Here is a 15,088-nt window from a genome sequence, read left to right as displayed (position 1 = left end):
GCGGTTACACTGTTTTAAAATATCTCCCAGATGTAGAGCTCTTTCATCATTGCTTTCTATTCTTCTTAATGTGGTGTCTTCTTTTCATCACAACTAGGATACTGTTCTTCCATCTTTCATATTGATCGTAACATCCACTTTGAAACTTCAGATGCTAACAGGATTCATTAGCAGCTCGCTTCGCTCAGGTGGGGTGGCTGCGGCGCACGGGGGTGGCGGGTGGAGGGGTGGGGGTAAAATTGATTTATTTATTTTAAATATAAACTCACCTGATCCGCTGTGCCACTCCTCTTTCTCCCGTCGCTGCAGGCAGGCAGAGGCTCCCAGTCTGCCCTGTGGCCAATCCTGACGCTACTCATAGCAACACAAGGATTGGCTGGGAGCTCCCAGCCCGGGAGCTCCCAGGCAGACTGGGTGTCTGTGCATGCTCACTCCAGCCCGGCAACAGGTCAGGACAGAGCCTACTGCGCATGTGTGTTTGGCCGGCCAAACATACATGCACACTTAGGGGGACTGCACAGTGCACTCCCCTCACGGCCCGTCACCCTGTAGTCCCGCCCCTTTAACAAACAAAACAATAATAAACATGGTTTATTATCGTTTTGTTTGTTAATGTTTTGCAGCTTCTCTTGCTGGCACGGGGTGGGGGGGGGGGGGCAACGCTCCCCCGCCCTAACGGAGGAGCCACCAAAGACAGGATTACCCTTTTGCTACACTCATTTATTTTGGGATCCTCCAACCTTTCTCGGTAATTAAAGCTATGTTTGGAGGAAGCTTTTCTCCGACCACTACAAACTCATCTAATTGCAAACACTCTTTCAGGTGATTCTGTGTGGATTTCTTCCACACAAGTTCCTCATGTAGAAAAATCTTTAACTGCTGTTCCACCACTTACAGAGTTTTTACATCGACTTTCATGGGTTTCAACTCCACAACTCAAGGTCAGTAGATGCGGAGTTAAGACAAGCAACTCTATGCTTCCATATGTGTGCTGACAATATGTTGGTAGTCATCATAGTGGAGTCAATGTGTGTCCAGGTTGATATCCTTGACCTCAATATTGTCATGTACAACCCATTAACCAGCCTTACGTTTTACATTTATCCTCCACTGAGATTCCTTTGTCACCTCTTAACTTTCTGCATCTCCCTAAACATGGAAATGTATTACCAACCACACATCCGATGAACCATATTTATCTATATGGGGTGCATGATACTAGTATTGTCAGCCACTGGGTTACAAACCAAGAGCTGGCGTGTTCTGAAAACAAGCTCAACATTTTTGTACAGGACAGAGGTGAAAATAATCAAGAGCATTAGTGAACACAACAATAGTAAAATCAACAGGCAATGCAAAAACTAAATGGTAAGCAAGTGAAAATAAATAAACAGGTTTCAAAACATCCCTTTGGGATAAGAAGCTGGCCTGTCCAAATGCCTCGTCGGATTGAAAGTGTGGGAAATGGTGATGGGGGAGAGAAGTCAACAGAAAAACTATATTGATGAAGGAAAACAGTAGAGTAGGAGAAAGGTAGAAGAGGGCTTGATGGAAGATGAGTAGGAAATATCTAGTCCGGGAAAAAGAGAACGAACAAGAGATCAGGGATAAAAGAGAGAAAAAGGGGGAACTGAAGAAAATTAGAAGTCCAAGAAGTGAATGGAAGGAAGAAAAGAACATAATGAGATAAAAAGAATGAATAGAGAAAGACAGAAGAGACCAATATGTAGGGAGGCAATGACAAAGCCAAGAAAAAGGGAAAACAGGAGAAGACCAGACGCATAAGTTAGAAAGAGTAAGGAAAGATAAAGGAGACACAAAGAGGATTGCTGACATGTGGGAGAAGAACATGTAGGGATAGTGGAACGGGAGGATTGAAAGGGAGGGAAGGTAATGAAAGACAACAACTACAAAGAGGCAAGGGTAGGAATAGAGGAAAGAGAAGAAAAGCACGGAGAGGCAACAAATCAGTTCTGGCTGAAGAAAGGGCAGATAGAAAAGGGGAAGAGTGAAGGATGTGCAATGAACAGAAAGAAGCAGAGCCAGCAAGGACAAGAGAAAGGAGAGTGACAAAGGCATGAATAGCTAAGAGTGAGGAAGAGAAACCAATGGCAAGCAGAAGCCACATGGTTGATGGCAAAATGACAACATGCAGAGGATGCTTTAGGAGAGAGAAAGTGAGAGGACAGAAAGCAGAAGTTGGAGAGAAGTAATATCATAATATAATGATGGGTACCTTCACTGCCGGAAGGGCAGGAGCTCTCCTCTTCTGCGGATCCTTCCACATCAGAGCATGTTCCGTCTTTCTCGCACAGGCTGTTGTCCTCAGTCACTTTCTCTTCTCCATCCTCCATGTCACCGAGGGAGCCTTGAAACAAGACAAGGAAGCTCTTATATTTTTCTTATTACAAAATGTACATCCACCCAACACCCCACAGGTAGCGCGGATAAAAGGATAAGGTGAAGCACTAACAAAACATTATACTGTCAAGTGCAACCTAATACTACTGAAGCTCCTCTAGCTCATCTATGAACTCCAACCAACATCTGCATGAACTCACAAGCCACTCTTTCTCCACTAACGATCACTCCCAACTTCTGTCACTTTAATCCATTACAAAGAAACAAGTGAATGCAAGGAATAGTTTGCTTGCTTGAGGGCATAAAACTAATCCCACTCACCAACAATAACCAATAAAACTGCAGTAACCACTAATCTTGGATTTGGGAGCAGCATGCTGCCTTGCATAAAGCGCTTCAATGCTTCATTAGGGGTAGTAAGAGCTATATAAATACAATTACATTTACCACAATATTTCGAGCCCAAACCAACATTGCACATAAGAATCCTCTCAGATTATATGTAAATGAATTGTTAAAGACGCCTGGCTACAAACATCACTTATGAATGACAGCAGCATAGAGATCACACCCACATGAATGATGATCCGACTGGAACAAGGAATCAGAGTCCAGTCTTTAGTGGAACGCTCAGAACGAGGGTGTGAAGGGTTGCAGTAGGGAATATTGAAGCAGAAATTTTGTCGGCTCAGCATATCCTGAGCAGAAAAGCGAGAGACAAAATATCAAAGAGGTAAGAACACAGAGAAAGTGTGGGTTCACTATTCTTAACTCTACCTCTATGTACCACAAAGTTATACATACCACCAAGGTATGTATATGTGGAGTTAGGTATAGAAAATCCATGCCAACTCAGTGGCAGCTCCTCCCCTATGCCGGAGGAGCGTCGCCCCCCCCTGCCAGCGGCAACCACTACAAATCCTTTAACAATGAAAGGAGGATAAACTAAGTTTATTATCCTTTCATTGTTAAAGGTGCGGGCATTGGGGATGATAGGGGCGAGGGGAGTGCACTGTGCACTCCCCTCTGTGCGCATGGATGTTTGGCCGGCCTTCTCGGGTCGGCCAAACACACATGCGCAGTAGGCTCTCTGCAGCCCGGCACTGGGCTGCCTGGCAGGAGCGAGCTCTCACGGTCTGCCTGGGAGCGCCCTGGCTGGGCACCTCCCAGCCAATTCTAACGCTGTTCTGAGCAGCGTCAGGACTGGCCGCAGGACTGGCTGGGGGCCTGTGACTGCAGTATGCGGAGGAGAGGGAAGAGCGGCAGCTGAGCACGGCATGCAGGTAAGTTTATTTATTTTATTTTTATTACTATCCCCCCCCGGGTACCCTTTGCGTGTCGCCCTGCCCCCCATAACACCCACGAGCCGCTAATGTACAAACTTCCATTTCGATCGTTTGGTTCTCGATATTCTGGTCACAACATTGTGACCAGTTATTCTGGCCTTGACATTCATACCCCAGACCGCTGGGAAGCTCCCTAGAACCCCGATGGTGCTGCAAAGCCATGTTAATAGCAGAACACATGCTATACGAATCTCTGTAACATAACAATTCCTCGCCCCAAACATCTGCCATCGCTCTCGTCATCTAGAGCTCAAGCATCCCTGTTGACTTAAAGTGACAATTCCAAAAAATCAACACAGTAGAAAAAACGAGTGAACAGGATTTTCTTTGCAGCTTCAAATGAATATGATCTCGGTACCTGGGCACCAGCCACAAACCAAATTCCTTCTCTGGTAGATCTAAGTTGTCTTTCCCGACTCTGATAGGCTGAGCGCATGTGTGCAATCCGAGGTGTGCGCAAGCGCAATATAATTGACATGGGCGTAGCTTAGTCAGCAAGACTGGGGGGAATGTTAGCATCAGATTTTCCGAGAATCATGCTGCCATATCATATTAAAATATATTACATGAGAAGCAGGGAATGAGGAGGGGTAAGAGGGAGTGGAGGACGAGTGTGGATTGTCAGAGGTATTTAAAAAAATATTTTGGAAAAGAAGCAATATTTTTTTGAGTCCTTCAAAACAGAGACGAGAGCGAGAGTGCATGTGTGTGTGCTTGTTTATGTATGTACACGTCCGAGTTGAAATCCGCCAGATTCCTCACTACTCACAATGGCACCTGTACCCAACTACTTACTAGATAAATCATTTATTAGGGGAGGTGTAACACCTCATACACACTCTGGAAGCTGCGCCTCTGGCAACTGAATAAAGAAAATACAGGGGAGGAGTGGGTTAGAGGGACATTAGGGAGTTCCTCTGAAAGGCTAAAGCAGAGTCATTTACATACGTCTGCCATAGTCCTAGTGGCCTTACTGTCAAAGTCGCCATCTTCAGGTATCTCCTCATTCCACGAATAAGGCCTTCACTTTTCTTTTAAATTTAGAAGGAAAGATCGTCAGAGACGAAAAAACACAAGACTCCCTCTTATACTGCAAGGTCAAAGACATGTCCCTGCCAACTCTTGCCCCTCCACCAGAAACCAGACACATTCCACAGAATGCGTATCCTCCAGTCCCAACTCCCCTCTACAGCTGCAGTCACGTGCCTGGTAATTTATGCATCTAAATATGCAAAGTGTAGGCAGGCCAGCAAAAAGAGGGAAAGATTACTAAAAAAAAAAAAAAAAAAAAAAAAAAAAAAGTCTTCAGGAACAATGTTGTCCGACCTCAGCGGCTGTGTGTGACTCCAGGCGTGGATATTTACGCAGCAAGAACAAAGGCGCTCATCATCTATACATCATCCCCAACAATGAGCGTGAATAACGAGGCAGCCGGAGAGGGGAAGGCAATTTTTCTAATTCTGCTAATTTCAGTTCCAGCACAATTAAGAACGGGGGCTGATAATATTCCGAAACAATCGTGGGCTAACAAATCGCCCGCTCGCCTTGCAAATGAAACATCGTTAGGCTAATTCCTTCCTTCACGCCTGCACAGCTCCGTGGTGACTGATAAAGTTAACCCTCCCCTGCTTTACTCCTTCAGCTGCTGCACCGGTGGCTGGATCTCCTTCGCTTCTGAAGGAGAATGTCCTTCTAAGACTCATCTGACAGCATGAACAGTACCATCTGCAGGATGCCCCTCGGCGTAGGCATGCCTTAAGAGACTATTCTGCCAATTATGAATCCCTTCCTCTGCCCTCGAGATGAAAAAAGAAAAATCACAATTCGCCGTTTATGTTCTCAGCTCAACGTAACAGTACATTACTCGTCCTCTCTGGTCATTAGTCGTGCTCTTCATGCTTCTCACATGATGGGTCATGATTTTCAGTTCAGTGGTCAGGTTGCCTTTATTGTTAATCAAGCCACCCATCTCATGCTCAAGCTTTTGGTCCATTGCCGAGGCTCTCGATTCCACTGACCATGCTCTCCAGTTTATGGTGCATGCTCACCATGTGACACCGCATGCTCTCCAGGCAGGTTCTCTTCGCTTCACTGCCCATGCTCTCCAGTTCATGGTGCATGCTCACCATGTGACACTGCATTCTCTCCAGGCAGGTTCTCTTCGCTTCACTGCCCATGCTCTCCAGTTCATGGTGCATGCTCACCATGTGACACGCATGCTCTCCAGGCAGGTTCTCTTCGCTTCATTGCCCATGCTCTCCAGTTCATGGTGCATGCTCACCATGTGACACCGCATTCTCTCCAGGCAGGTTCTCTTCGCTTCACTGTCCACGCTCTCCAGTTCATGGTGCAGCCTCTCCAGGCCATTGCTAATACTCTAACACTCTTTGTGCATGCTAACCGTGTCGCAATGTATGCTCTCCTAGTCTTCACCGGTTCAATATACTCCATTGTCCGTGCTCTCCAGCTCATGGTGCAGTCTCTCCAGTCATTGCTAGTGCTCTACAAGTGCTTGCACATGTTCACCATATCACAATGCCTGCTCTATGTGTCACTATTTATACTCACCATGTCACAATGTATGCTCTCCTAGTCTTCACCGGTTCACTTTACTCCATTCCCCATGCTCTCCAATCCATTGTGCAGGCTCTCCAGGTCATTGCTAATACTCTAGACGTGTTTGCGCATGGTCACCATGTCACAATGTATGCTCTCCAGTCATTGCTAATGCTCACCAAGTCATAGTCCAAGCTGAGCCATGTGACAATGTTTGCTCTCCTGGTCACTGCCTTTTCTCTTTACTCCCTTGTCCGTGCTGTCCAGTCCATGATGCATGCTCTCCAGTCATTGCTAATGCTCACCAAGTCATTGTCCATGTTCACCATGTGACAATGCATGCTCTCCTGGCCATCGCTTGTTGTCATTACTTAATTGTGCATGCTCACCAGGCCAGTGGTTTCCTAGTCTTTGGTCATGCTCCTTCCTTTGATGTCTGTGCTCTCAAATCCTCTTTCTAACTCTCACTTCAATCTTTGCTTTCTGCATGTCACTATTCGAGTCCTTGGAACTGACTGCTCAGTTCTAGGCACTGGGATAGTCAGGTTGATGAGGCATGTGGCGTGCATACCCTGCCTGTCCTAGGTGTGTTGCACAGATGGCAATACTGCTAGTGGCCAGGACTTGTCCATCTCAGCCAGGCGCTCACTGGTCCAAAGATAGCTACAGATTTCAATCTTCTAGCTGAATTATTCTGGCTGGCTGTTTTACTGTTAAAGTCTCTGCTGACCTGCAAGAATGTTTTATCCCCTAAACCTGCCACATCAGATCATTGTAATCCGCATGGTCACTCTGACCCCTCCCCCTTTGGTCAATAAAAATGAATCTATGCCAGGCTCCCCGGCGAGTCTACGTCAAAAATGTGCTGAGAAAAATGACACCTCTTATTTAGACTAAAGGGATATTATCATATTGCTCCAGCCATGGTCGCAGAACTTCTTAAAGGAGTGGTTGAATGCCAAAGCCCCCTTCCTAGAGCACTAAGCACCGCATGAAAGCACCACAGAGATCTCGGCTAAAGTGTTCTTACCCTACATCTCAAACATACGCCGAAGATCAGCTTACCAACTCAAACTGGGCCTACCCAATCTAGGAACAAAGATCTTGGGGTGGAAGAACTCTGCCGAAATAAGTCTCTACCCTCTGCCTACAGAAAGACTTCATGAATTCAAGAACAAAATTAAAGACATGCCTGTGTAGCTCGAGTTAAGGCTTACTACCAAAACCCTGCAGCTGAAAGACTTCCTACCAGAAGCACCACCAGTATGAAGCATCCTCTCCCTTGTCATTCACAGACCTGTAACCATATCATTGTCCAAAGTGTTATCAAATATAGCCCCCCCATAAGCACTTCGAAACAGCCTCTTAGTACTTTTACATAACAGAATAAACAAAACACATAATTAATGAAGATTTGGTCATCAGGACCAGGCAATGGCTGTTTGTAATATGGAACCATTTGGGAATCTGGGGGCCTCTTGTAAGGGAAACTGGTCCAGCGTTTCAACTGCATGCTAGCCTTGGGTGGATTAAATAGGATAATTTTTGCAGATAAGTTTCTTCTTCAGTTGTATTTTGCTTTTGGGCATTTTTTTTCTTTTGTCTCAATTTGCTATACTCTTCGGAAGCAATATTTTGGGATATTCTCTTTAATAAATTGTGACGTGTAACGTCTCAAATAAACATACAATTCAAACCATTCAATAAAGTTTAAAAAAATTAAGTTAAAGAAACGTTTCTTTAAGTTTACCAGGCTGTAGTGCTTTTAGTGACTGGCAGACGGGTGTAGCTGTTTTATAGAGCGATTCATTACTTTCAAGTATCTACAGGCAGGTAGGTAACATGATGCTTCTAAAGGTCAATTTAAGGAACCCACCACCGTAGCAGAGCTGTGGTATGGGGCACTCAGGCACCACACCAAAGCTGCTATGGTCGAAACTGATCCTAGTGCATGTAATGCTGGTACTGCACTTAGCCATGGTGAGATCCAGCTTCCTCTGTGGCTTTAACCCAATCGTGGTCTGCCCATTCCATTTGGTTTCTCTTTTTTTTACAATTTTATATTTAGTATCTATATATATAAGTATCTATATAACACTGAGTTAACATCACATGTTAACAATAGAAGAGCTTATATTGTAGGCAATGTTATGTTGTTAGGGGTTTGTGTAGTGCTTGCCTGCCACTGGCATGGCCTCTTGGTGCTACGACTTATCGAGGTTGTGCTTTATCCTACAGCTCTGGGCAGTGATGGTTCTGCAATGCTGCACCGATGTAGTAATTATGCAGATCGAGTAAGGAAATTGCTCAATGGATGGTGCAGCCACGCTGTGGTGAATTATGTAGAAGGTGTTGCTGTTTTTATGTCATCTGCTTTTCTTACTGCCGTTTTCTCCTTCCTCTTCTTGGGGTCACATTACGAGTCAGGAGGAGCAGTATCCCAGGCTCTGCCTGATCCCGAGACCACAGAATTCCATATGGTAATTCCACGTCTACACAGTTATTCCCCATTCTGCAGCATCTACCTCATAACAAGCAATTTTGGTAATGGACATACATTCCAGTGACGGTAATTCCAGCCAATGGGAATCTCGCTATGAGCCTCTGTAACTCGTAACGGGGGCCATAGGGTTGAAATAGAAGTGCTTTTACAAAAAATACAATTGATCTTCCCCTCGAAGATAGAAGTATGGTACACTAACCAGGACTCTTACTTATGACCTGAGGGTTACAAATATATATTTGCAATGGAGACATTAATGCTACAAACTACTTTACCAACTTGTTGACCTGCTGAAGTACTTGCCTGGAGTTCTTTAATACCATTGGGCGCTGGGGTTATCCATTGTAATGTCACAGGCTACCATGACAGAGGTGAGCTCAGCTGATGTCAGTCTAACCAGGCAGTGTCAGAACCCCCTAATCAGTTTACACAGAACGAAAAATTGTTTTACAGAAACAATAATAAAGTACACCACACAATTTGAAACCACTAACGGTATAAGAAATCTAATCACAGTATAACCTAAACTAAAAACAAGTCTACAATAGCTCCTAAAGGTTCAGGTCTGAGTTTTAAGAAATATATGTAGTTACAAATGGATTAAGAACAAAAAGATCAATCATTGTAAGCAGAAGAGCCCAACAAAGTAGTGTCTGTTTATTGGTCACTGGGATTCTGTATTATTTGATATGGAAGAGGCAGGTCTTTTTTCCTAAATTTCAAGTGATCTTGAGCGCCTCTTCCCTTGACTGGGAGGCAATTATTTCATTTTTCTGCTTTTATGAAGGAGACTTCACAGAAGTCTTTCTTTTTGTAGGCGAATGATCCACCAAGATGCTAGTCTAGAACAGAGGCCTCTCTTCTATATTTTTTGTCGGTGAGTAGCACAGCCAAGATGGGCAGAGTTTATTTAATGTACAGTCATCGATGAGTGATGCTGGTCAATAGTGGTTCTACAGCACTGTGCCTAATTTAAGTGTGAAAAATTCTTCCAACTGAATTAAAAAACCTTAACAGACAAGTTATGTACCTTCAGTAATGCCTTATTTAGTAGAGACAATATCTAGTTGCAGTTTTCTTAACTTAGAATTCCCCCCAGGCATTAGTCTGGATCCAGAGATTATTCTCAAGCAGTACCCCTGGATGCAGTTAGGTGGCATCGATTGGCTAGGTGTCCATTGTTGGCATCTTCTGCACCAGATATGATGTTGCGTGTCATATATAGGTGCCACCCTGAGGAGCTGACGCCAGTTTCTTTTCCCAACTTTCCATGCCAGAAGTAAAGAGCCATTAAGAAAACTAGCCACTGGTGCATCAAAACTAGGACCATGAAAGGGAGTCCCTGTCCCTAGAAATCAGTTTGCAGAATGGGGAGAATGGGTGGGTCAGTAAGAAATCTGCAACTAAATATTCTCTCTGCCAGATAAGGCATTACCGAAGGTAAGTAACTTGTCTATCTGATAGAGACACTGAGTTGCAGATTCCTTACCTCAGAATAGATACCCAAGCAATACCATCCCTGGAGGTGGGTCTGTGAGCTAAGATCATACTAGAAAGTTCTGCAGGGTCCAACGGGCAAAGTGCCTGCCGCTACAGACCTGACTGTCCTGGCAGTAGTGTTTAGTAAACGTGTGCAGAGATGCCCAGGCTGCTACTTGACCGATGTCAAGGACTGGATCTCTGCGTGCTAACACAGTGGTTGCAGCTTTAGTTCTGGTAAAATGAGCATACAAACCTCAGGCGGTTGCTTCTTAGCCAGTGTGTAGCACATTTTGATGCAGAGTATGATCCATCTGGAAATGGTTCTCTTCTGCACTGCAAAACCTTTTTTCGCACCTGCATAACCAACAATGAGTTGATCATCCACTGGGGACTCTTTGGTACGTTCAAGGTAGAAAATCAATGCTGTTTCTTTTAGAGTCCAGGCGGGAGTCTCTCCTCTTCCTTAGAAGGATGTGGGGTGCGTAAAAAGTAGGCAAGGTGATTGATTGTCCTATATGAAAGGGCGTAACTACGTTCAGCAAAAAGTAAGCCCTAGTATGAAGCACCAGTTTGAAGATGGAAAGATAGGACGGCTTAGATGACAATGTCTGTAGCTCACTCACTTTGCGGGCAGATGTAATGGCCACAAGGAAGGCTGTTTTCAAGGTAGTAAGCCTGAAAGGTCAATGATGGAGAGGCTCGAAAGGAGCACACATCAGAAATGCCAAAAACAAATTCAAATCCCATTGGGGCAAAATGAATGGAGATGGAGGAAACATACAAGTAAGGCCTTCAAGAAACCTATTTGCAGTAGGAGATTTAAACAATGAAGGTTGATCAGGCAACCGCAAAAAAGCAGAAATGGCAGATAGGTAACACTTGAGAGTGCCCATAGTAGAGCTCTGCTGGGCCAGAGAAAGGATAAACAATAAGACCTTAGAGATGGGTAGAAAGGGGGTCAACATACTTGTCTGTGCACCAAGCCGCAAATTCCTTCCAACGACAGGCGTATACCATTTTGGTGGAGGGATGCCTGGCTGCCCAGATAACATTACAGATGTCAGGCGGAAGGTCAAAAGCTGTCAACTGTTGCCACTCAATCACCACGCAAGAGGGTGAAGACTGGACAGGTTCAGGTGGAGAACCCTCCCCTGCTGCTGAGTCAGAAGATCCTTCTGAAGGGGCAGTCTGATCAGAGGATTGATGAACATGCTCAGCAGCTCAAGATACCACACTCTCTGTGCCTAGTCCAGAGCCAACAGGATTACTTGGGCTAAGTCATTCTTGATCTTCTTGAGAAATATGAGTAGAAGTGGTATGGGTGGAAAGGCGTTCAGGAGGCTTGAGTTCCACTCACGACAAAAAGCGTTGCTGAGCGATTGTCGCCTTAGAAACTCCAACATGAAATACTGCTGACATTGTGAGTTCTCTGTGAAGCTGAATAGATCTAACCAAGGCTCTCCCCCACTGCTGAAAGAGACCTTGCGCCACCTCCAGATGGAGACGCCATTGGTGATCGACCAAGCATTGTCGGCTGAGTTTCTCCTCTCTGGTGTTCAGACAGTGTTGAATCACAGAGAAATTCTCTGGTTTTCATGCCACGTCCAGAAGTGCAGAGCCTCTTAACAAAGGGTCCACGATCCTACCCCATCCTGCTTGTTGCAATACCACATGGCGTGCACACCTGCACCTTCCCTATGAGAGAGGGAAGAAATGCTTTCAATTCTAGTCTGATTGCCCAGAGCTCCAACAGGATGATGTGGAGTCCGGACTCTGCCGGAGACCAGATGCCTCTGATCTCTGCCTCTCCCAGGTGGCCACCCTACCCCAGGAGTGACATATCTGTCACTACTGTCAGATCTGGCTGGGGAAGGTAGGGGGATCTGCCTCTTGCCCAATCGCTGTTTGTTAGCCGCCACTGTAGACCTCGTGCACTTCCCTCCGAGATCTGGACCATGTCACAGCGCCTTGAGACCCTCACGGGTGAGTAGCCACACTTTACAAATACTGATTGATTGATTGTCAGAGAGATTCCCCATATGCTGCACCCACTGGAACTACAGGTCCCACAGCAGAGACTGCATATGTTAGCAGCAGGATGCAGAGGGTCATGAGGCCCAGCAGCCTCAAAGTCATTTTCACAGAAATCCAGGATAGAGGCTGAAACATCAGTATCATAGTCTAAATATCCTGGACTCGCCGCTCGGGAGGATAAGCCAGAAAGTGCACTGCGTCCAGTGCAGCTCAGATGAAAGGGAGCATCGTAAAGGGAGTCCGGTATGACTTTGGCACATTTATAGCAAACCCCAGTGAATACCCGCTGTAGTCTGGCGGTGGGAGATGGCAGCCTGGGGCGAGCTTGCCTTCATCAGCCAGTCGTTGAGATAGAGGAAGACTAAAACCCCTGATCTGTGCAGCTTGGTTAACACCTGAGGGGTGCTGGTAAGGCCAAAGGGAAGCACGGTGAACTGAAAATGCCTGTGACCGACAGTGAACCTCAAGTAACATCTGTGGGGAGGCAGGACGGGAATATGAAAGTAAGTGTCCTATAGTCAAATGCTATCATCTAGTCTCCAGGGTCCAGGGCAGATAGAACCTGAGCCAGAGTGAGCATTTTGAACTTCTCCTTCTTGAGAAACAGATTTAAGGACCGAAGATCTAGAATAGGGCAGAGGCCCTTGTCCTTTTAGGGCACCAGAAAGTAGCGGGAATAACAGTTGCAACCTACTTCTGGCAAAGGGACCCTCTCTATGGCTCCCTTTGCCAAGAGAGACATAGATATCTCTCAGAGAAGTGGCAAGTGATCCTCCATAATCCGATCGTAGGATGGAAGCATGGATGGAGGGGTAGGTTTGAAGGGGAGAGAGTAGCCTCTTCCGACTATCTGCAAAATCCACTGGTCTGACATGATGGACTGCCAGCTGAGCAGAAAATGGCGGATCCTGCCTCCGACTGGTCCCTGATGGGGAATCATCAGACTAGGAAGGTAGAGGCAGCTCGGGGGGCAGACTGGCCAGTCCGACGGCTCCTTGATCCACAAGGACAGTGGAACCCATGTCCCTGGCCACACAGAGGCTAGGCAGCATGCGCTGCATGATGTCTCGAGAGGAACAGACATGGCAGGGTACCCCTTCCGTAGCCACGAAAGGGGCAAAAAGCACACTGAGGGGGGGGGGGGGGGGGGTGAGGGGCCGGCCCCAGGCCCAAGGACCTGGCCATAGCACGAGAATCCTTGAAGCGCTCAAGCACAGAGTCTGCTTTTTCTCTGGAGAGATGTGTGCCATCAAAGGTCATGTCCATAAGATTAGCTTGGATATCCCCTGAAAAGCCAGACGTCTTCAACTAGGCATGGCACCTTAGGGCCACTGTTGATGCAACCGCCCTTCCCAATGAGTCGGTTGTGTCCTACCCACATTGGATCATGAACTTTGCTGTGTCTCTCCCATCAGTAACTGCTTGGGAAAGTACTGCCCAGGCCTCCTCCTGTGGCCGCACTTGTGCAACCGTATCCCAAAAATTGTGGGAATAATGGCCCAAAAGGCATGCGTTGGTAATGGACCGCAATACCAGACTGATGGAAGAAAACATCTTCTTCCCAAGTTTGTCCAGTCTCCTGGATTCCCTATACAGGGGTGCGGAATGGAACACACACTGGGAAGTGTACGCTTGGATTACCAAGCTCTCTGGGTTGGAGTGTTGTGTAAAGAAGTCTGGGGCAAATGGTGCAGGATGATGTTGGCAGGCAATTGTCATATTCACAGGAGTCGCTGTGTTGGGTTTGGACCAGGCACCCTGTAGGACGTCCGTAAGGGATTCATTAAAGGGGAGCAGGGATTCTGGGAAGGAAGCCCCAAGTTGAAGCACCTCTGTCAGGAGATTAGTCCTGACTGCCACTGAAGACAGCTAGAGGTCCAGGACCTCCGCCGCTCTCTGCACCACTACTGGATATGAAGCTCCCTCCTCTCTTGCCACAGTACAGGGCGAGAGCATGCCACTATCTGGGGAGATATCCAGACTACTGGCTTCACCTAGATGCGTACACCAGTCCAAGGAATCTTAGAGCTGGTATTTCAAAGGGTCCTGCCTCCCATTCCTCACCGTAACCTAGCCCATAAGAATAAGGGTCAGGATCCGACACAGGGGGAAACGCCCTTGCCGGCACCGGAGTCATCCGAAACTTATCCAGCCCTGTTGTCGGAATTGGCAATGAGGATTGGGCCAGCGCCACCGAGGGGCAGGAGTGGTGCTGAGAGCATAAGCGTCATGACCGGTGTCAGAGAAGGTCGAGGTTGTACGACTGACGCCAGACTGACTCCAGGAATGAATCCTTGGGTGCCCCTCATTGCAAAGGCCCAAACCACCTCCTCGGAACCTGAAGGGGGCCCTTCCGACTCTGCAGGGCCTGAAGGTGCTCCAGCGGAGTCAGGCTACCCAAAAATGAGGCGCATGGCCTCTTAAAACTCTTGGAGTTGGGCAGGGGTTGCCCCAGCTATCAGAAACTCGGGGAAGCACTGAGTCAGCCCAGACAGATGTTCTGCAGACAGAGGTCTACAGTGACGATGCTCCCATTCCCTCATCTCATCGGCCAATGGACGGGGTGAAGTTGAAGAACACTCGGTCTTCTTCGACTTCATGTGCCTCGACTTGCCTGATTGTCCAAAGAACTTGGAGTAGGATGACAAAGGGAGGAGGGTCTCCACGACCGATCTTGAGACCTTCCTCTCAACCAAGATCCGGATTAGAGCACCGGGCCACCATCAGCTTTAAGGACTGCTGCCTCAAAGCCTTCAGCTGCATGGCACGGCACTCAGAGCATGACTTCAGGTTATGGTCGCACTCC

General features: G+C 46.8%; 1 protein-coding gene across 1 annotated transcript in view; it reads right to left on the bottom strand.

The window, feature by feature from the left end:
- ZFPM1 (zinc finger protein, FOG family member 1) overlaps window positions 1-15,088 on the bottom strand; it is a 247,524-nt gene that overhangs the window by 120,599 nt on the left and 111,837 nt on the right. The window contains exon 2 of the mRNA XM_069216983.1: window positions 2,237-2,368. Within this exon, the coding sequence (XP_069073084.1) occupies window positions 2,237-2,368 (132 nt within the window). The remainder of the gene's footprint in view (window positions 1-2,236; window positions 2,369-15,088) is intronic.

Source organism: Pleurodeles waltl, chromosome 12 (assembly GCF_031143425.1).
Source record: "Pleurodeles waltl isolate 20211129_DDA chromosome 12, aPleWal1.hap1.20221129, whole genome shotgun sequence".
In the NCBI taxonomy this organism is placed as follows: Eukaryota; Metazoa; Chordata; class Amphibia; order Caudata; family Salamandridae; genus Pleurodeles; species Pleurodeles waltl.
Note: the sequence above shows the minus strand (reverse complement) of the source record. Positions and strands in the feature narration are given on the sequence as shown.